This window comes from Oryza brachyantha, chromosome 2 (genome assembly GCF_000231095.2).
Source record: "Oryza brachyantha chromosome 2, ObraRS2, whole genome shotgun sequence".
Lineage (NCBI taxonomy): Eukaryota > Viridiplantae > Streptophyta > Magnoliopsida > Poales > Poaceae > Oryza > Oryza brachyantha.
The window spans coordinates 11015799-11037949 of record NC_023164.2 but is presented as its reverse complement, the minus strand read 5'-3'; the positions used below and the strand labels follow the sequence as shown (position 1 = coordinate 11037949).

At 40.7% G+C, this 22151-nt stretch overlaps 3 protein-coding genes across 3 annotated transcripts; 2 read left to right on the top strand and 1 right to left on the bottom strand.

The window, feature by feature from the left end:
- Nucleotides 1-2815: 2815 nt before the first annotated feature.
- Nucleotides 2816-7185, bottom strand: LOC102721993 (conserved oligomeric Golgi complex subunit 4). The gene is made up of 2 exons (XM_040520873.1): nt 5395-7185; nt 2816-3608 (listed from the first exon to the last, which is right to left on the bottom strand). Exons 1-2 carry the CDS (start codon nt 7048-7050, stop codon nt 2979-2981), a joined length of 2286 nt encoding a protein of 761 aa, XP_040376807.1. The 5' UTR covers nt 7051-7185; the 3' UTR covers nt 2816-2978.
- Nucleotides 7186-8234: 1049 nt separating this feature from the next.
- On the top strand, nt 8235-10524 carry LOC102722278 (glutelin type-A 1-like). Its single transcript, XM_006648548.1, has 4 exons — nt 8235-8574; nt 9116-9387; nt 9519-10019; nt 10123-10524. The coding sequence occupies exons 1-4, from the start codon at nt 8235-8237 to the stop codon at nt 10522-10524; spliced, it is 1515 nt and encodes a 504-aa protein (XP_006648611.1).
- A 6930-nt stretch (nt 10525-17454) lies between these two features.
- LOC102701055 (putative disease resistance RPP13-like protein 1) lies at nt 17455-21654 on the top strand. The gene is made up of 2 exons (XM_006647256.3): nt 17455-17784; nt 18204-21654. Exon 2 carries the CDS (start codon nt 18231-18233, stop codon nt 21495-21497), a length of 3267 nt encoding a protein of 1088 aa, XP_006647319.1. The 5' UTR covers nt 17455-17784; nt 18204-18230; the 3' UTR covers nt 21498-21654.
- Nucleotides 21655-22151: the final 497 nt, after the last annotated feature.

Sequence of the window (22151 nt, the reverse complement as noted above, 5' to 3'; positions counted from 1 at the left end):
TTATGTGTGAACATTAGATCATTCTGAATGACTTGTTGGATCATTCTGAATTATGCGTGAACTCTTGTTCAGTGAAGCAAAGGTCAGTTGGCACTGTTAATCAAAATGGGCTAGGCCCAATTAAAGTTGATTAAAATTCCACTAGCCCACAATGAATGGTAGAGACAATAATACCACCTTGGAGATTTAAAGTGGAGAAACTCAACTTAAATAGAGAGGTTAGTGAGACTCTCCGTTGACTGGTTGAGACGGTAGGAAGACCGCCACACGCGCGAGCGCTGGTCGGTCCGGTTCGGGGCGTGGCATCGGCTCATCCGGTCGCTGCGGACGTTAGGCTCATCCGGTCGCTGCGCCCGCCCCTAACGTCCGCAGCGCGTGATTTGGGGCGGGTGCTAAGGTTTTTAGGAAGTGCGTTTGCATGACTGCTCACTGCATCATGTCGACTGACGGCAACGGGAGCGGGAGCGATGGCGCCCACGGCGGCAGTGGCGCGCACGGCGACGGCGGCAACGTCAACGGGAGCAACAACACCAACGGAGGGAGTACTGCCTCAAACACCAGCGGAGGGCCATTTTCAGGGTATACCGCATTCTCCTCCGTTCTGTTTACTGTTTTAGAATGCCTGTTAGCAATGGTTTCATTACTATATCATGATCATATGGATGCTTGTGCTTATTATAAATTAAGCATGCTGCTACATGTTATGTTCCTAATTTTTAGATTATTCACTATGATTGTCATGTCATTGTCTTATTATTTTAGATTAAAATATACTAAAATGTGACCATATTTCCAATAGGCACAACATAAACTTGTAGCTGGAGTATTATAGCCATAAAAACATGTGCAGGGAAAAATATCCTTAAAGATCCATCATGACTCCATCCGTTCGGTTGTGTATTGTATACCCAGAGAACATGCAGCACTCTATCACTATAATTTAATAGGAGTAAAGGTAGGTCAGGTTTGGTATTCTCATATATGAGTAATGCACCGAAGGCAGATCAAATAGCTGCCTTTTAAAGCATTCTTAAACCTGGATTTTGTTTGTAATTGATAGGGAGCAAGTCACATCCCAAGTTTCACCTAGGATTAAGTTGCAGAGGAAATACAATTTTAGAAATTATTTAACTAACTCAATAGACAAACAAATTAAATTAAAAGGCTTACATAATAATGGAAAATGGACAACAATATTTTTCTTATATTCTTGGCACCAAAATAAACTAATAGGATTTTCACTAAATTTTCAAAGGAAATTAAGTAATTGTAAGCAATTAGAAACCATTTTATGAATTAAGATAATTATAAAAGGTTGAAAATCCTTCCCTTGCCTCTAGGCCGTTTTTGGCCCATTCCTTGGTTCACTCTGCTTCCTCCCCTCTCTTTCCCCTAACCTGCATCGGGCCCACTCCCTCCTTCCTCTCTGGCCTAGCCAGCTCATTTCCCCACGCTCACCCATCCTTCTCGTGTGGCCCACATAACATGCCAGTTGCCCACCTCTCAGCCACTAACGGGTGGGACCCGCCTATCAGGCCAGGCACTCGCATGCATACGGATTGTCCACGTGCCCCTGCCGAACCATAGTGTAGTGTTGCCACAACGGAACCACCTTCCTGCCCTTTTTGTGCAAGTGAGCCAATGCCAGCGCCCTTTTAGCTGGGTGGTTGGACACCGTTATGTGCCACCCGAGGGGCCTTCTGGCTATAAAACCCTCTCCTTCTTGGGGTTCTCCTCTTTCCACATCCACATCCGCCAGCCGCCGCTGTTCCCATGCCCCTAGCTATCGCGTGGACATATGTGCCTCACGTGGACATTGTCTAGCTATCGCGTCAAGTAGGCTTGAGGAGCTTGTCCTTGCCATCTCCTAGCTCTAATGCGACCATAGGAATAGGCACCAAATTGATGTTGCTTGGGCTCGCGGTTGTGCACGTGCTTGTTAGAGCACTTGGTGGGCGTTGGAGACCGTAACACCATGGGGTGGTGGAGAGGAAGTAGCCTTCGAGTTAGCAGTTGATGCCTTGATGGTGGTTGTCTCCTCAACGCCTTACCTCTGTGAGCTTCCATCTCTTCAAACTTCTCCAAGAATTATTGAGCTTCTCCACCTTGCATTTGGCATCCACGCATTCCTTATGTTATAACCGTAGAGCAACGCTAATAAAGTCCTGCTGCGGGCTCTGTACTAATGACATGTCACCTGAATCCATCGTATGTATAAGAGCAAGTATAATAGCAGGCTGTAAACCGGCTAAATGCTGGTGTGGAGGAGAGAAGGGGGAGAGAGAAGAAACGGGTCGTAAGCTTATAGCCAACTCAAGCACAAGAACTAAGAAACTCTGTAAGAATGACAGGTGGATTTTGTATTAATGATGAAGAGTTATATAATATATGGATAGGCTAAGAGAAGACTTAAAAAAGTCTTGTAGCCGGCTAACTATACTATACTATTAGCCTTGCTCTAATAGGCTGCTATCATGTTGGCCTTTTGTTGCCAAGATCCACGTATTTATACTTGCATGGGCACCTCAACTGTAGTGGCTATTTCTCTATAGCTGTTTCATCAGTCAATATACACGAATGATCATCCATGCTTATACAATAACAAAGACATATTTGTACATACTTATATATACTTTATCTATTGTTATGCTTGCTTGGGATTATAATTGTTCCCTGGATCCTTCACTACAGCTGAAGGTTTGAGCAGATCAATAGGACATATATGAGTTGAAATAGATGTTAATGGATCAATATCATATATGAGTTGCAGTTAAGTACCGTAGCAGAGATTTTCTTTACAGTAAACATCACAATATTACAGCAGCAAAATATGGATTTCCAAATTCTTTGCTAATACAATTAGTTTGTCTCTACAACAAAAACTGCTCCCATAGCGCAAGCTCAGGAGAACGAGTAAACATAACTTGTTATATCACATACAAAAAACTTAATTAAAGAAGCACATATGAAAAAACAATTTAAAGTCTTAAGGCTGCAATGGCTTCAGGCCTGAAGTCAATCCGAAGCCCTAAAACCCTCCTCACCTCTGCTGGTGTCAGAAGCCACGTCAGATGCCCGGCATTATCACCCCAGAAATCCAGTATCTCCGATACCCGCTCAAAATTCAGAATTGTAGACATCTGGGAAAGTCTTGAGAACTTGTCTCGGACTGGTCGCTGCGACATTTCTGAGAAATGGTTGATTAGGGAGCGTACCTCCTTGTCAAGCTGGAGCCCACCAAGCTGGCTGAACCTCTTCTGCATCATTATCACTTCAAGCCTCTTGACAATGAAGTCAATGATTAAGTGCACAAAGGAATCGTAGTTGTTTGATGTCATCACTGGCTGGAGCCATACAACGTTAGAATTAACTGCAAGGAGAAGCTTCTGCACCCATGGATCATTCACCTCATTTTCTCCATATTCGGCATCATCCAGCTCATAACTGACAGTGGCAACAGTGTCCAGAACAGGACGAACACGTGGAGCCACAGATGCCACTAAATGCTCCAGTCCAGAATGAAGGATCTTCTTAAAGGAAGCACTGATCTCGCCTAGCTCAGATAAACAGGATTTGATTTTCTCTCGGTCAGCAGGTGAATGAAAAGCCTGTTGGAACACAACAATAGTCAGTACAGCTCGGTTGTGAATACCAAAATACTATGGTGAAATTGTCAACACCAAAATACTATGCTGAACAAATTGATATCATCAGATCTGAATCAAACCATTAGATGTTTTTCATATAATTCAGGAAGCTTGGAAGCTTTTGCAAAGTTCTTATATGCCAGCAGGTTACTCCCACACTACTTAATTTATATTGAATATGTGCGTGGCTTCTATCTGGAGCACCTTTTGATGATGCACCTTTTCATGCCAACCCTGCTATATTATTTTATTGTGACAACTATAAATAACTTTACTTATATTATTGTAACAAACCATGTTACTTGTTATATTTGAACAGTCAATTTCAACTCTAGAATGAAAAATACTTGAAAACAGGTTTGTTACATTATAAAGGTCCTGTTTTGGTGAACATAAGATTATGAGAACTGGTGACAAGCTAGCTGGTGAGAATATGGAAACGTTAGGTTTGCTAGCGTTTGGTTTCTAGTCCATTTTCTAGATTCTACAACTGCAAATTCTCGAATTGTGAGTGTTGTTTGGGGGAACTTTTGATAGCTAGACATTTTGTGAGAAGATGCATCTGCGAGAAGCTCCTCCAAATAGGATCAAAATTCCTTTTTCAAACATAATATGGATGGATTTAACATGTGACATGTTTGGATGTTTCTCAGGTTATAATGTCTATCTTGGCACTGAAACCATGTGTTACCAACTTGATTCATGCAATCAAACGTACTACAATTCAAGGCTACAAGTACAGATTAACCAACTACTCCCTCCGTTCCAAAATATAAGCATATCTAGGATTCAAATTTTGTACCACAATATAACTATTTCTGCTATGACTCCCATGATTTCAATCATTCCAATGATTCCAGAGCCAATCCAATGCATAAAGAAAGGGAATCTAATCAATTCAAAATTCAAAAATTGTCCATTTAAGTGACTAGAAGAGAATCTTTTAACATTTCCTTAGTCTATACTAGATAATATAGAAATGCTTATATTTTAGAATGGAGATAGTATATAACAAGTAACATGGAGTCCATAAGTGCTTCACAAACACCAGCAATAAGATGTGTGCATGATTTATGTTCCATAGTTATTTTGTAGCTAAGAAATTTAGAATGAAGCCTGCTCCACAAATCCACCAGGGCAGCCAAGTCTCCAGCCGTAGGTAGCTAAGTTTCAGTGGCACTGAGGCGTGCATGGGCTTCAATTTGCGGTGGCAATGCACCTACAATTTTGAGACTTGCCACAAGACCAGGCCATGGGGGGCAAGCCTACATTCTAATGACAAGACTTGCCACAACTTTTTGCATGAGTTCAGCTACTTGTATGCAGAGTAGACTGCCATGATCTAAGACAATTTTGGCTGCATTTCCATTACAATGGTAGAAAATAATACCAGATTAATTGGGTTTTATCTCAAGCCTCAGGCCATGGACCAGGTGGCCCAACCCTCTCCCTTGCTTTTGTGACCATGAATCTATGCACCTGCTCCATCTGACCATGTTCGTGGCAACTACTTTGCAGTTAAATTACAAACCCTCTCTTCATTCACAGCAGATTTTTTCTGCAACTAATATGTTACCCTTTCTAATAAAGTGTGACAAAATGATATTATCAACTACAAATTGTCATGAAGAACTGGACAAGAGCACTGCCCAATCAGTTAGACACTTATACTTGCTTAATGCATGATATATTAAATTCCAAATGACTGCAAGCTAAATAAAAGCAAAGAAGAAAAAGTTATACTCACCTCTGAACAGAGCTCCTCAATCTCATGACGGAGCTTCAGGACATACTCTGAGCTCACATCCATGTTGTTCAGCGCAGTTGCAATCTCCTCCCCAGTCTTCTGAACCCCAACACCACCAAGAAAGAGCTTTGCACCCAAGTTTGGCTCCCTCATCCTCCACTGCAGTGCTTCCTGGTACTCATTGCTCAGTAGGCTCGCCGCACCACCAAGAACAGCAAGAACTGAGTTTATACTTCCAGTGGATGCTGCTCTTCGGCAACAACTTTGCAGAATGAAGAACGCATCATCCACCATTGAGGTTGTGAGACCATCAGGCACTGATTCATCAATCCGGATGGCTTTCCTTACATTCTCCACCATGAAGAATTCCTCCAGGATCACGTAAAACCCAGTTAAGTCCTGCACCATTTTATTGAAGCTACCATTCCGGAAGGCCTTCATTGCTTGTGGCCCCAGCTCAGGTTTGACATCTCGCAATCCACGAATCTTATTCACCATAAATTCAGTGTAGTCTTCACCAAGCTGTGTCAATGACAAAATCTCCTCAAGATAGAGCTCGACCTCCCTAGGATCAGGCCCTTCATTACCCCCTGCAGCATTGGTCACTGAACTCACCACAGAGAGGAGGTTCTTGATATATGAGTTTATATCCGATGCAAGACGTGCAAGTTTCCTGTAATCAGCATATCGCCGCAGTATCTGTGTGCCACGGGAGTCACACTCCTCCTGCAGTTCAATGATGGCATAGGCAACACCATCCTCGCCTCTGAGTTCACGAAGAACAGCATCATTCTCCTCAACAGCCAGAACAATGTCCTTGAAGAGACGGGTAAGGCAGCCAACAAAATCAGGACGCTCTGAAGTAGGCTGGGTTGCAGAGGTTAGCTCGGCTAGGTGCTCGAAGTCCGCACGGGCGCGGAGGGCAACGACCTTCTTGAGGTAGGCGACATAGACCTGCAATCCCTCATCAGCAAGAGCAAGGAGGGGGAAGAGACGGACGAGGCGGAGCACGGCCGGGTGATCCTGGGCGTCGACGGCAGCAGCCATCCTTCGGCGCGCGAGCCCCTCCAGCCGGCGCTTGATGTCTAGAAGGTCACGGCGGAGGTCGTCATCGGTAGGGAACCGTGCGTCGATGGCGAGGAAGTCGTGCGCCGCGGTCGCAGCGGCTTTGAGATCATCCGCCGCCAGGGCTCGCCGCGCGGCGTCAAGGGCGCGGGACCTATCGAGCGCCGCCTCGGCGCGCGCGAGTGCGGCCTCCGCCCTCGAGTGCGCCGCGTCGAGGTGCCGCACGCGGGAAGAGAGCGCGTCGGCCAGCGCGGCGGTGGACGAGGACGAATCCCTGAGCGCGGCGGCGTCGGACGCCGCGAGCGAGAGGAGCGGCGGGGCGGAGCGGAGGAGGGACGCGGCAGCGCGGTCAAGGTCGGGCCGGCGGGCGAGGAGCGCATCGAGACGAGCGTCGAGGGCGCGCTGGTAGGCGACGCACTCGTGGAGGAGGCGGGTGGCGGCGCCGGCGTCGGTGAGGGCGCGGAGGGCGACGAGGGAGGCCGGATCGCCAAAGTCGAGGGACGGCGCGGTGTCGGCGGAGGCGTCGGGTGGCAGCGTGACATCGGGCCGTGGGGAGCGCGGGGTGGGCAAGGGGGAGGACGGCACGGCCATGCCGATGCCGGCCGCGGCGGCGTGGATCGCCGAGATCTCGATAGGTAATTCACGGGATCTGGGTGCTCTGGGTAAGCTGTAGCCTGTGTTGGGGAACGGGGGTTGCCGGGTTGCTGTGCAGCGGCCTGCGTGCTGCGGGTGGAGGAGACTGTCAGTCTCGCATTTCTGAGGAAAATAACTGCGTTTCGAGCCGGTTTTGAAAATATCAATGCTAAGCAAACTATTTTTATTTTAAAATTCGTTTGTAAATGGTAATATTATTATTGTTTAAATTATAAACCTATAAGTAATATATGACAACACACAGTGTGCTGGGGCGGTTTTATAATTTAAAGGGCTCTAGACGAATTCGGTGTCATGGCCCATTAGACTTAATAATTTTACTTATATTATATATTGTAATTATTATGTTATTTATGTTAGAGCAAGTTACTTATGTTAGAGCACTTTGTTTTTTATTTGAAGAAAATACTTTTTATGGGATCACCAGGTGTGATATGAATGGACTAATCGTCCGCTGACCATCTAGTTCGCTGCCATCACTATGGTCCTTAGCCTGTAATAATATGCTGCACATCAGTATCAATTCTCAGTATGAACATCACCGTCGGTTTGTAATAAGAACTAGAATTGACGTAATGATGCGCCATAAAATTGTTGGTTCACTCTAAATCAAGTGGGGAAGGAGTATGAATTAGTAAAGATACATTATTATTGCATTACTATTGTGGGTTATGAAGGAATATATGGTGTTATAGTGATTCGTCAGTTCATACCAATCTCTCCATGGCAGTGTATATGTATCGTGTTACATTATTAATTACGGAACAACATATGGGGGCATCTTCTAGTTTAGGTGAGTTTTCTCTTTTTGCTGTAATTCAGTTTAGGAACTATTGTCTCTAGTCAAGCCACCTATGCATAAAGCAAATCATAAACTCTTATTGCATCCTAACAAACACCCTGCACTTGTTGTACTTTTTGTATCATCTTGCTACCAAACAAATGAAACAGATATCCCTCATGGCTCGAATTAAACACGTCATTCTGCATAGGCAGATAAGATAAGATTGTTTTCCCTTTTCGCATCTATTCTCCTTTTCTTAGTGTATATAAACCCTCCTCCTCCTACATAGCTAAGTCATTAACACAGGTAGAGATTAAGAAGCTAGCAGGCCACTAAGATGGTAGACATGTCTATTGTTGTTCCAGTATGTCTTACCATCTTTCTCTTGTCCCAAGTGTGCATTGCACAGGTTTCCTTTGATGGAAGCCCACTCTATAGCTCACGTGGGTTTAGGGGTGGCTCGGCGAGCCAACAACAATGTCGTTTTGAGCATCTTGCTGCCCTTGAGGTCACCCACCAGGAGAAATCTGAGGCTGGCTCCATCGAGTATTACAACACTGAAGCACGTGACGAGTTTCGTTGTGCCAGGGTGAGTGCGAGGCGCTTGGTCATTGAGAGCAGGGGCTTGGTTCTGCCTGTGTATGCCAATGCTCACAAGTTGCTCTACATCGTCCAAGGTTTGTACATACTTTGTGCACAGCCATAACACATTAAGTATATATTTTCTTTGTTTTTTAAAATTTGATATCGTTGAATTTTAAATCTATATTTAATTGTTGGTATATACAACATTTTTAAAAATAATATACAAAATTAGGGGCCACCTATTAATCAATCGCTTGAAAAAACCTAAATTCATCGATCGATTTTGTAAGACGTTGGACTAAAATCAAATGGTAACCAAGAAAACCAAACAAATTAGCACGTGGACAGCAAGCACAAATCTTCAAGCAAATATAATGGATAAAATATTCAATTGGTAGATTAGAAATTTTCAAGCTATTAACAAATACCGTAACAAACATGATAAAATTATAAATCGTGATTAAAGTTATTTTAATAATAAAACAAATCATAATTAATAGTTACATATATATATATATTTAATAATACAAATATTCAAACATATATTTAAAAATCAACACGATCGAATGAAAATTAGAAGGAGTACGTGCGAATAGTTAGTTGTGTAAAGAGTCACATAAATACATGTTGCAGGTAGGGGAGTGTTCGGGATGGCACTGCCAGGCTGTCCAGAGACATTTCAGTCGGTGCGATCAGCATTTGAGATGGCAACGGGCGATGCCGAGTCTAGCACCCGAAAATTGAGGGACGAGCACCAGAAAATTCACCAGTTCCGCCAAGGGGATGTCATTGCAGTGCCACCTGGAGTGGCTCATTGGCTGTACAACAACGGTGATTCTCCTGTGGTTGCTTTTTCCGTCATCGACTTTGGCAACAATGCTAACCAGCTTGATCCGAAACCAAGGGTATGTCCGATATACACATCTCTCAAGCACAATAAATATTCTTTCATATTTCTATCTTAGATTTACCGAGTACTACCACAAACACAGATTTATATCATTATTTATATAATACAACTCAATATATTGAGCAGGAATTTTTCCTGGCGGGAAAGCCTTGGGGCTGGCAGCAGGTCCAGTACTCATACCAGTCTGAACAACAAAGCAAGCATCAAAACATCTTCGCCGGATTCAACCCAGATTTACTTGCTGAGGCCCTGAGCGTGAGTAGGCAGACCGCCATGAGGCTCCAAGAACTAAATGACCAAAGAGGGGCGATTATCAGAGTCGAGCAAGGCCTCCAGTTGGCACTGGATCCTTCTTTCCAAGCTGAGCAGGAGCAAGAGGAACAGCCCCAGGAGTACTTGTCGTCCCAACAGCAGCAACCAACCTGGTCACAGCGCAGTGGAGCTTGTGTGCAAAACAATGGCCTCGATGAGATCATGTGTGCGTTTAAAGTGAGCAAGAACATCAACAGTGCACAATCCACTGACATTTTCAACCCCCGCGGTGGAAGGATCACAAGGGCTAATAGCCAGAATTTTCCAGTTCTCAACATCATCCAGATGAGCGCCACAAGAACTGTGCTCCAGAATGTGAGTACAAACCATGAAAAAAGTTATTAAGACTTCTACGAATAGAAAACATATAACGCAGGAATAGTAATTTTTGCTGTAATTTGATTTTCCCTGTTGGCAGAATGCTTTGCTCACTCCACACTGGACAGTGAATGCGCACACGGTGATGTATGTGACTGCTGGTCAGGGGCGCATCCAGGTGGTTGATCACCGCGGTAGGACTGTCTTTGATGGTGAGCTGCGCCAGCAGCAAATCCTGCTAATCCCGCAGAACTTTGCAGTTGCAGTGAAGGCACGCCATGAAGGATTTTCCTGGGTTTCCTTCAAGACTAGCCACAATGCCATAGACAGCCAGATCGCTGGAAAGGGATCTATTCTTCGTGCTTTACCAGTTGATGTGCTTGCCAAAGCCTACATGCTTTCAAGGGAGGAGTCTAGGACCCTAAAATACAATCGTGCTGATGAGACCCTTGTCTTTGCACCAAGGCCTGAAATACAGTTGTATGCCGAGTCAGAGAAGTGAGTAGGTAACCGAAGTGTGGTACAATCTATTTGTAATAGGAAAAGAAGCCTCCACGTTGTCTCTCACGGGCTAGAAATTCTGAGATTAATCGGAGAAAAATAGGAGAAAAAAGAAAAGATATTTTTTAGGAGAAAAGAACGGCAAAAAAAAATTGAGTCGGACAACGAGGGGAAAAAAAGGAAAGCTAGAAACATATTTTTTAATCGTGATCGAATACCTAACCATATTTATCTAGCTTTATGAAAGTGATCTAATTAAGAAACATGTATTTGTTTGCTAATTATAGTAACTATATCCAAAAAAAATGAGTCGGACAACGAGGGAAAAAAAAGAAAGCTAGAAAGATATTTTTTAATCGGACTGCGTGATCGAATACCTAATCATATTTATCTAGCTTTATGAAAGTGATCTAATTAAGAAACATGTATTTGTTTGCTAATTATACTAACTACATCCATGTCAATAAAATACATAGACGTGGCGATGAAACAAAACACAATCACATAAAGGCAATCACAGCTGTCGCATCCCAAATACTCCTGCCGAAATTAGTTTCATCAAGTAATTATACACCAATAAAAAAAGAATCCACCACGTTTACTCTGACATCATAAAAATCATCAAATTAATGAAAAAAGGAAAAAGCTTGAGCTTGCTAAAAGGAAATATTGGTTGACCGTGTAAATGAAGATAAAAAGTTTATTAAGTAAGCCTATAAAAATATTTTATTTTAATATTAAAATTATATTATTAAAGATTTAATGTTTTAAGAAGGATGAAGATGAAGAAATCTGCAAACCCACGGTCTAAAGATATTCATGTGATTGAACTCCTGTTATTAGAGAGTAAGAGACATCACTGTATTTTCTCTCAATTAATTTTATATATCTTTCATTAGACTTTCTAAAATAATTTAAAATATATGAAATTAGAAATAAAAAAGTAATACAATTAAAAGACAATAAAAATCAAAACTAAATTAGAGATAAGAGTCTGTGTAGAAGTACACTTTAGAAAAAAAATCTAAAGTTTGGATTCAAAACTAAAATAATAACAATTCGGAGAAATATTTCTACATGGACTCTTATCATAATATATTTAAGAGAAAAATAAAAGTGATAAAATTGTAGTTCAGACTAATAAATTCAGAATATTAAAAAACAATTCCATGTAGAAATACAATTTTTAAGTTAATTGAAAATTATTTCACATGTTAATCGAAGAAAAAGAAAATTGCTTTATCCTTGTGTCCATATAAAAAATATAACTAACAAATGAGATTTAATGCTCGCATCTATACCAACGTACTAGAGGAGTTCCTATGGTCCAAATCATGAGCAACAATGACAAATTAAATATAAGAAAATCAGTAATAAATAATTATTGGTAAGATGCACATATTTCTTATTCAAATATATGCTATAATATGTTTTCTTTAGTAGATAGAAGTATGTCATTAGAGATATTAGGAACACATCACTAATATTCTAAAGATAAAGATGAAAAAACGAAGATAAAAAATAAATCATAGAGATATCATTAATTTATTGTAAATAAGAGAATAGTAAAGGATACATCACTTTTGCTTTATATACATATGAATTACTATGTTAATCAAAAGATCAAACATATAAATTTGGTCAAGTTAAGCCAGAGTTTGAAAACTATATTACTATTTTTAATATTTTTTATAAAAAATTGAAAGAGTAGATATTATTAAGTGAGAAAATTTTATAAAGATTCTAGCCGCGATCTGCGCGGGCCACCGTACTAGTTTGTAGTGATTTGAATAATATGGAGGGACCAGCACCTCTTTTTGAATAAAAAATGAACCAGAAATTAGAAAGAACTTTATAGAATAATAATATTTTTTACATCGATATCTCTTCAGAACACAACAAAACTAGCAAAATAATTTTTAAACTGACTAGCACATTGCCCGTACGTTGTAACGGGATTTAATTTGTTAAAAAAATTTATCAGAATATGTTGTTTGCATTATTTTTTTCATATGTCATATTTTAATATTACATATATTTGTTATTCACATATGTGTCTATTAATCTCACGGTTCATTTCTTCTTACAATAAGTAGAGTTAGTAGGAACGGTATATATATGAATCCACCATTATTTTTTCTTTTAAAAATAGAGTATAGATAAAAAAACAAGGAGTTGGTGACCACTAGCAATATTTATAGCAGTATAGATAACGTAACAAAAAAGTCCAAATTATCTTGCTGAATTTTTGCGATAGTCCTATTTACCCTTCCCAACTTCAATGATGAACTTTAATTGAACAAATTAATTTCTACAGAAAATATATATTTGCAATAGATTTATTGAATTTCTGACTTTTCACTATTAGCCACAATCTTGTAGTCTCGGTTGAGTCAGATCTTTCGAGATTATTCTTAATAAAAGTACATATGATATTTGATAGGTTAAAATTAATTATTAGTTAGTTTATCTGGCTAATTTCACTATTTTAGTTATTATTAATTTTGCAACGAAGCCAATCAATCTGTTACTATGTTTATATTAAATAGGCTTATCATCATACCGATCATCGCTGAGGCTGATGGACCGGTTGAACTTATTTTTTTCTTATACTCAATTGTAGGATTTGACATGCCTCAAATCCTGCGGTAGAGTCAAGCAGACTTTACACGCCTTCGCATGTATGTACTCATAACGCAATATTTTTATCACATCGTGTGAATTTTTCGTGAACATGAGCCACTGAAAATGTCCCTATAAATTATCTTGTAATTAAACATGTAACACTAGAATCCCCATTTTACACGGCTATAGATAGACTCTAGTTCGTTTGTAATGGGTCATTAGGACATAACTTGTGTAAAACTTTTGAATTCGCAGTTCTACGTTCTAATTGTCCATTTTGACAATAACGATTTTGCTTCCGTGGTGGTTTTCTCAAACAAAGAAATTGGCACCACTGAATCATATGAAATTCTTGTGGTCTATGAAATGCTACGTTTCATGTAGGATTGTGAGCAAAACTAACGTAAGGTTCAACTTCAGATAAAGTATGCTTTTGAGTCTTTATCTTTTCTCAAATTCATGTCTTTTCTCATAGTTCATTCAAATTGTCATTTCTATATTTTATATGTTTTACAATAATCTATTTTATGCTTGTATTTTTATCAAAAAAACTTCTGCTCTCTTTTTATTTTTAAAAGAGAGCTTGCAGGAGCATATTTCTCCTCCCTTCACTCAAGGTCGTTAGGGATGAAAACGGTCGGGAAAACTATCTAACCACATTCGTTCCTGCATTTTTGTCTCGGTAATGGGAGCGGGAGCGGGACCCTCGGTCGGAAAAACGAAGTCGGTTACACGGTATTTCGAAAACGATTCATTTCGATCGGGAACATGGCGATAACGATCAGGAATCGATATTTCAAAACGGGAATAACAAACCATATAACCACTTTAAATATTCGACGCAACAAAATTAGTGCGGATATAATACTAGCATAATACATAAAACAATTGATGAGAACATACAACATCATGTAAATTAGTTGATCAACGCATACTCATAAGAATATAAGAACATGGTAGAGTTCAAAACAAGAATGTCCACGGGAATTATCCTGGGAAAATACGGGAACCGTAAAAACGGTCAGGAAAACACCTCAACCGTTTTCGCTACCGTTTTCGTTGGTTTTTTTTTGTTTTTTCCCGATTTCCTGTTTTTCCTGTCAAAACGGATTCAGGCGAAAAAATCGATATAGGTGCCGGTGGGGACGGGATTTTCCCGTCCCGTTTTCATCCCTAAAGGTCGTAACTGTCCATGGACTTATTTGCTTGGTCCAGCCTGCCTCTATCCAAGCCGTACAGTTTTGTTTTATTTTAGATTTAAATATGAGTTTCAGGATAATTTATTTTTAAACATGGAGAAATGTTTTTCAACAACAAAATGTTTTCAGAAAACACTGTATTTAGCCACACGAAACTTTTCACCCCTATAAAATTGAACATATGGTAGAGTTCGTGTCCCTCACGGGTAGATGCATGTTTTCTTGTCTGCATGTGGTGAATATAGTACTGGCGTGTGCTGTTTACCAGCTAGAAATAAAAATAAAAGACTATTTAATTTTTTATAGTTATTTAATGGTGTAAATGATAAAATTAGTTACTAAGTTAAAAATCTATTTTATATAGCTGAGATAATAAACTTTTATGTATAATTTTTTTACAAAATATATTGTTTAGTTCCAAAAACATACACGTAAGAGTGAAGAAAAAAATATAAGAATAGTTTAGAAAAAGAACGCAGCCTTGAATGGAAATTCCAGAAGAAGAAGAAGAAGAAGAAGAAGAAGAAGAAGAAGAAGAAGAAGAAGAAGAAGAAGAAGAAGAAGAAGAAGAGCTCACCGATGAAACCAAACCAGAGATTATGCACTAAAATATATAAACAAATCGATTCAGGAGTAGTGGGCGGCAGGACTGCAAGGCTGCAATGGGCCATGCAGCTGTCGGCTTTGCCTTTCTTTAGTTGCGCCTATTTGTCTTTGCTAAACGGAAAGCAGAAACACCGGGGCTCCTACCTGTGTGTCTGTGACATGTACACCTTCCTGCTACTACATGCCAAGCACGTTGCATTAATCATTACTCAAGTGGTGGTTTGATTATCTTCTTTCGGCATCATGATCCTTTATAACAGAAAAGAACACATTTTACTTCTCTAAACTAATTAACTACACAATTTATTCTTTAGAGACAATTGATCATTTGACCCTTGTTTAAAGGCTAACTAACAATGTGACCAAATTTTTGTATGTTTGCTTATTTAACCTCGTTTTTGAAACCGAAGCTACGGACTAACCTTGTTCCGTGAAATGAAGTTAACAGCGTGACCAGGGGTTAAATTGTCCGTTTTGCCCTTATATGTAAAATTTTAGGGAAATACGTTTAAATGTTTATTCAAACATTGGAGACAAGATTGAAATATTTGTTAACGAATTTTGTATTGATTTGTTAGACTTGAGATAAGTTTGATTGATATAGTCAAAATTGACTGGGCCTACTCATGGTGCTTCGTTTTTAAAAAACAAGGTCAAATAAACAAACCTAAAGAAAATGGGTTAGAATGGTAGTTAGCCTTCGAACAAGGGTCAACTAAGCAATTGTGTATGCTCTTTAAACTATTTTTGGCTTACTTTACCTCCTAAGTTGTTAAAAATAGTTCACTTGTCTTCTTCATAATATTTCCTTTTTTCTGACTATAGATGACTCTATTATTAAAGTTTAAAATATTTTTATTTTTTGACTACTGCCTCAACTTTACCATATTGATGTTTAAATCAATTTAAGGTGCTTCCAACCTATATAAATAGTTTGAAATATGCTATAAGATTCGCGAGATGTATGTTGCAATTCATCTTTGCTCCTATCAAAATTCCAGTTCAAATTGTATTAATATGAAAAGAAACAAAAAATAGAAATAGTGTTAAAGAGTAAAATGAACCATTTTTCAATAGTTCTGTGTGTAAAATGAACCAAAAAAATGAATCAAAAAATAGTTTAGAGGGCTAGGTTGTCCAGTCAAATAGTTTGGTTGAATAAAATTGACCTTTTTTTTCTTCGTAAGTGGACACAAATACTTCCACGGTTATCAGAAATAACAGTCATTAATTTTTAACAATTCTAAAAACTATGAAATTAACGTTGCACTTACGAATACAAATCTAACAATGTTACTGGCTCAATCACAAAATAAATAATCGTTTCAAAATTTATCATAAATAAACTGATACTCACGTCCCATTTAAACTTCTCTGTCTTATCTCTAACCTCATAAGACATCATAGTTTTCTTATCCTCATAATTTATCCTCCCTCTTGAAATAGTCGTTTATTTTAAAACGGAGAGTACTATATGACATTTAGCATGCTCCTTCAGTGTGAAATATAACACTATTTTTTATTATGACAAAGCTTTAGCTACGAATTACTTTATTGAAATAAAACAAAAGTATAACCATAAAGCAACACTTTTAAATATGAATCTAATAACAACATTACTTTTTATCACAAAAGTATTATCGTAGCAAAACAAAGTATGTTTTATATGTTTTGAAATAGAGGGAGCCAATGTTATTGTAAATAGTAGTTAAAAGTTACATGTGTATTTTTAAACAAAAATATTATTTATAAATAGGTTCCAAATTAATGCACTGTAAAGTAGCAGTATGTTCATTTTCTAAATTTGTCTCGGCCCATTTAGCCATTTCTAAGCCGAAACCAGTGTGCAAAATGGAACGGATCCGTATCATTATTGCTGTAAGGATGCGATCATTTCCGTTGTAAAACGCCCTGATTACACGAGGTGGCAAAAAATAGGCATGTCATTTCTTCTTGCTTTTCACATTGCTCCCCACACCCTAGAGATATTCTCAAATATGACAAATACTCTTTAGACCTCCTTGGTAGGAAAAACCTTGGAATCTGGGAGGATCACAATTCTATCGAAAAGTTCCTACAAATGCATTTGAAACAAATGAAATCACATTATTTTCTTTAAAATTTTTACAGGTTCGGCAAATGTAGAGGTTTTGGAGCAAAACAAACACAAGATTCTAGTACCTGTTTTTATCTCTGTGTTACTCTCAATTCCGATGTTTATTATCTGTGCCAACCAAAACATTAGTTTTAGACATGACGTTCTATTCTGACTTTTTTTTTCCCAATTTATACACTTTCACATGCGTGCGCTTCAAATGGGTCTTTATATGTTTTGCACTTATACCCCTCATATTACTCCTTTGAAATTACAGAGACTTGCCAAGGGCTTAGGAAAATATTCTTTTATAGTGGAAAAAAATAAGAAAAAATGGAGTAAAAAAGAATCAATTGCCGTTTCAGATCAGGGTGGCCGCCCTATAATTTGTTTGCGCCCAAACCAAACATAGAGTAATGGAGGAGGGGAGAGGGAGATGGCCCATCTCCTCCTCCTCCGCTCACCTTCCAGCTTGAAGGTTTCTCTCTGAATCGATCGGATCAATCAAGGAGGAGGTTGAGCAATTCCTGACAGGGACAGATCGGAAAAGCTCATAGCTTTCGTTGTTTGATCTGTTCCTGCTTTTCGATTGGAAAATTGGGAGGGGAGGAAGGTGATAGCCATTGAGGTGGTGGCATTTGCTGTCACCACCTTTAGCTATCGCCTTCCTCTTCCTCGTCTTCCTCCTCTTGCTCTGCCCACAGCCCAGCTTCTTTCTTCCATACAGCAGCAACAGGTAATCAATCGATCGATCATGCAATCAGTTATTTTGCTCCTGGTGTTAGATTTTTCTTTTCGTTTTTGGTGTTTTTTTCTTGTCAGGGAAGCTCTCTGTTCATCTGATTTGCGTAAAATTATTTGTATGGCAAATGCTAAAATTCATCAGCAAATCAATCAATAATTTTGGTGCGATTCAGTTAATGGTCGAGTGTTAATTCGATGCACACGTTTCATCCTGCGAGAGTCACTCCTTTTGCAAAATCATCAAATAAAAGGAAAGGAATCCTGTAAAATCGCAAGGAATTTCGATGTCCGTTTATCGTTTGAGGCCTGTAACTTGCAACTTGTAAATGCCTAGCTGATTTTTTCGTTCAAAGTGGTTAGTTTCCGCTAAAGAACATGATTAAAATTTGCTAACTTTTTTCCCCATTGAAGGGCGGCACAAATAGGTAGCAACCCGCCATGGCGATGGTGCTGGACTCCTTCGTCAAGCGATGCACGGCGTCGCTGGAGGACTTCGTGGGGCAGGAGGCGTGCGCCGCCCTCGGCATCGGGGACGACGTGCGGTGCCTCCTGGCGACGCTCCAGCGCGTCCAGGCCATCGTCTCCCACGAGGAGCGCAGCAGGGTGCTGAGCGCCAAGATCGACGGCTGGGTGGCTCAGGTGAAGGACGCCATGTACGACGCCGACGACGTCCTCGACGTCTCCATGATCGAGGGAGGCAAGATGCTCGCCGAGGACAGCCCGCCGACGCGCAGGCCGCGGTGCTCCCTCATCTTCTCCTGCTTCAGGCCCGCGTCGGCCCCGAGGTTCCACCACGAGATTGGGTTCAGATTCAGGGAGATCGATGCTCGGCTGGTTGAAATCGAGCCTGAGATGCCCAGCCTCCCCGCAGGATCGGCGCACCCTGAATCAACAAGGGAATGGTTCAGTAAGAGCATCATCTGTGGCAAGTGCTCTGACGCCATTAAGCCACATGCAGTTGGGACACAAGTTCAGAAATCTCTGGATGGCCTTGTGCCTAGGATGATTAGAGAGGGCAAGAAGAAGGTGGATGTCTTTGCCATTGTCGGTGCTGTGGGGATTGGCAAGACAACACTTGCGAGGGAGATATACAACGACGAGAGGATGGCCGAAACTTTCCCAATTCGCGTGTGGGTGAAGATGTCCAGGGATTTGACGGATGTGGATTTCTTGAGGAAGATCATCATCGGTGCCGGTGGTGGCGCTAATGCTCGGGAGATTGGGAGCAAGAAGGAGCTCCTTGGGCACCTCAGTTCTGCTCTTTCGAAGAGGTTCCTCATTGTATTGGATGACTTGGACAACCCAGGTATATGGGATGATCTGCTCAAAGATCCACTGGGAGATGGTGTGGCCAGAGGCAGGATACTGATCACAACACGGAATGAACAAGTGGCAGCAAACATGAAGGCTATTGTTCACCGCACTGACAAAATGGATGCAGAGAATGGCTGGGCACTATTGTGTAGGCAAGTCCTCCCAGGGTGTAGTTCAGAAGAGCTTGCGGTACTGAAGGATGTCGGGGTGAAGATCGCAGAGAGATGTGATGGCCACCCTCTAGCAATCAAGTTGATTGCAGGTGTCCTGAGGTCCAGAGGCAAGAGCAAGGCTGAGTGGGAGATGGTTCTGAAAAGCGATGCTTGGTCCATGCGACCATTTATTCAAGAGCTGCCTCAAGCTCTCTACTTGAGTTACGTTGATCTGCCTTCTCAATTAAAGGAGTGTTTCCTCCATTGCTCTTTGTATCCAGAAGAACTGCCCATTCAGAGGTTTGGTCTTATCAGACATTGGATTGCTGAAGGCCTTGTAAATGACACAGAGACCAAGTTGCTAGAAGACTCTGCTGAAGAGTACTATGCAGAATTGATAAGCAGAAACCTGTTACAGCCTGATACTGATAACCTTGAGCAGTGCTGGATAACGCATGATCTTCTTCGCTCGCTAGCACGCTTTCTGATAACAGATGAGAGTATCTTAGTGAATGGCCAACAGAGGTTTAGCACAGGCCCACTGTCCTCATTGTCAAAGCCACGGCACCTGACATTGTGGAACATGGAAAGCGGATTGGAGGATCCAATTTCAGTAAAGCAGCAGATGAGCCTAAGGTCATTGATGCTCTTCAATAGCCCTAATGTCAGATCAATAGATAATCTCATCGAGTCAGCATCATGCCTGCGTGTCTTGGATCTGAGCAAGACAGCATTAGATGCCCTCCCAAAGTCCATTGGTAATCTGCTTCATTTGAGGTACCTCAATCTTGATGAAACTCATGTCAGAGATATACCCTCTTCCATTGGCTTTCTCATAAACTTGGAGACCTTGAGCCTTCAGAATTGCCAGCGATTGCAGAAACTTCCTTGGACTATCAGGGCATTGCTACAGCTTAGATGCCTTTCGCTCACAGGAACTTCCCTTAGTTACGTACCAAAGGGTGTTGGTGATTTGAAGCATCTGAATTATCTTGCCGGTTTAATCATTGGTCATGACAACAGTGCACCTGAGGGTTGTGATTTAGATGACCTACAGACTTTGTCAGAATTAAGGCACCTTCATATAGAGAACCTGGATAGAGCTACTTCAGGCGCTGCTGCACTTGCAAACAAGCCATTCCTCAAGGATCTACAGCTCTGTGAGCAGGCACCATTGATAGAGGAGCAGCAATCTGAACAAGAACAAGACAATCAAGAAGACAAAAAGGAAACAGAAGAAGAGAAGGAAGTATTTGATGTAACCAGTAGCCAATCTGGTAGGGAGGAATCAATAAAAGTAAGTGAAAAGATATGGAACGAACTCACCCCACCCCAGAGCATTGAGAAACTAGTAATTAAGAACTACAGAGGTGGAAACTTTCCAAACTGGATGACAAGTCCCAAGTTGAGCATATCATTCCCTAGTCTTGTGTACCTGAATATTGACAACTGCATGTCATGCACGGCACTTCCTGCTCTTGGCCTCCTAAACCAACTCCAATCCCTCCAAATTTCCAATGCTGACTCACTCATCACCATTGGTTCTGAATTCCTCAGCACTGCTACATCGACATCGCCCACTACTTCCTTCCCCAAGCTTGAGGTGTTAAAGCTGAAAAATATGAAGAAGTTGGAAGTGTGGTCATTAGCTGTGGAAGAGAATCAGATATTGTTACCTTCTCTTAAATCACTGCACATAGAGTTTTGCCCCAAACTTAAAGCTCTACCAGAAGGACTGAAGAATGTTGTGATGCGTGAGCTTTATGTCGAGGGTGCTTATAGCCTAACTGAAATAAAGAACCTGCCGAGATTATGTGATAATCTTGAACTCAAAGACAACAGAGCACTTCAGAAGATCTCTAGCTTGCCTTTACTTCAGTCTCTCACTATTGACAACTGCCCGAAGCTGAAGCATGTTTCAGGTGTTGACACATTGCAGCATCTCAGACTGGTGTTCCCTCCATCCACGGAGACATTCTACTTTGATGAGCTGATCATCTTTTGGAGTATTGCGTTCCCACGGTGGCTAGAGCAGCTGATGCATAAGCACAACGGACTGCGCCGTTTCGAGCTTCAGTGCAGCCTCCCATTACTCAGGAGCTGCCTGGATGGTGGCAAGAATTGGAACATCGTTCAGCAGATCCCCGAGGTCCGCATTACCAGCACCGATGGCAAGAGGTACATCCGGTACAACAAACGCCGCTGCATCTACGAAACGAATGCTCAATCTGAAGACTGAAGCCTTCGTGAGAGTCCCAATGCAGTATGTTTTTTTTTTCACCTTCACTGTGCTGTTCATCCTGTCATGGTTCTCTTGTTCAGTTATGTGGTGATTTTACTCGCAGAAGTGTATATTTGGTTCTCTTGGCCATTGATTGGTTTGGTTTGTTACAAGGGCACACTGCAGTTGGCTGGTGTTCTTGTTTATACTGTTTGCCCAACACACAGGCTATTCTATTACATCTGTTTTGCAACACAAACAACTCATAAATTTAGTTATCCCTTGACTGGGATACGAGGGGACAGAGTAAAAACTGATCTGCAGGTATATTTTGCTCACGTAAGATTCCAATATTTTGATGGAAACTCGATATGATAATTTGCTCGGAGTTTCTTAGTAGGTCAGGTCAATTCATACATCTGAATGAGCCGTAGACATATTAAACATCTGCTCTTTTTTTTCGTTCCTATTTTAGTATATGACGCAATTAACTTTATTATACGTATTTAACCATTTGTTGTATTAAAAAATCCTTTTAGTAATAAATCTAATCACAATAAAATAAATGACAATTACGTAAGTTTTTTTTGAATAAGTATATTGTTGCAAAAAGTTAACATGGTCAAATATGTTGCAAAAAGTTAACAACATCATCATTTAAAATGAGTATAT

Bases quoted from the DNA above. Each gene is read 5' to 3' on its own strand.
- LOC102721993 (XM_040520873.1), bottom strand. From the start codon at position 7,050: ATGGCCGTGCCGTCCTCCCCCTTGCCCACCCCGCGCTCCCCACGGCCC. The intron at 3,609-5,394 runs GTGAGTATAACT...GTGTTCCAACAG, and splicing joins TTGAGGAGCTCTGTTCAGAG to GCTTTTCATTCACCTGCTGA.
- LOC102722278 (XM_006648548.1), top strand. From the start codon at position 8,235: ATGGTAGACATGTCTATTGTTGTTCCAGTATGTCTTACCATCTTTCTC. The intron at 9,388-9,518 runs GTATGTCCGATA...TATATTGAGCAG, and splicing joins AGCTTGATCCGAAACCAAGG to GAATTTTTCCTGGCGGGAAA. The intron at 10,020-10,122 runs GTGAGTACAAAC...CCCTGTTGGCAG, and splicing joins CAAGAACTGTGCTCCAGAAT to AATGCTTTGCTCACTCCACA.
- LOC102701055 (XM_006647256.3), top strand. From the start codon at position 18,231: ATGGCGATGGTGCTGGACTCCTTCGTCAAGCGATGCACGGCGTCGCTG.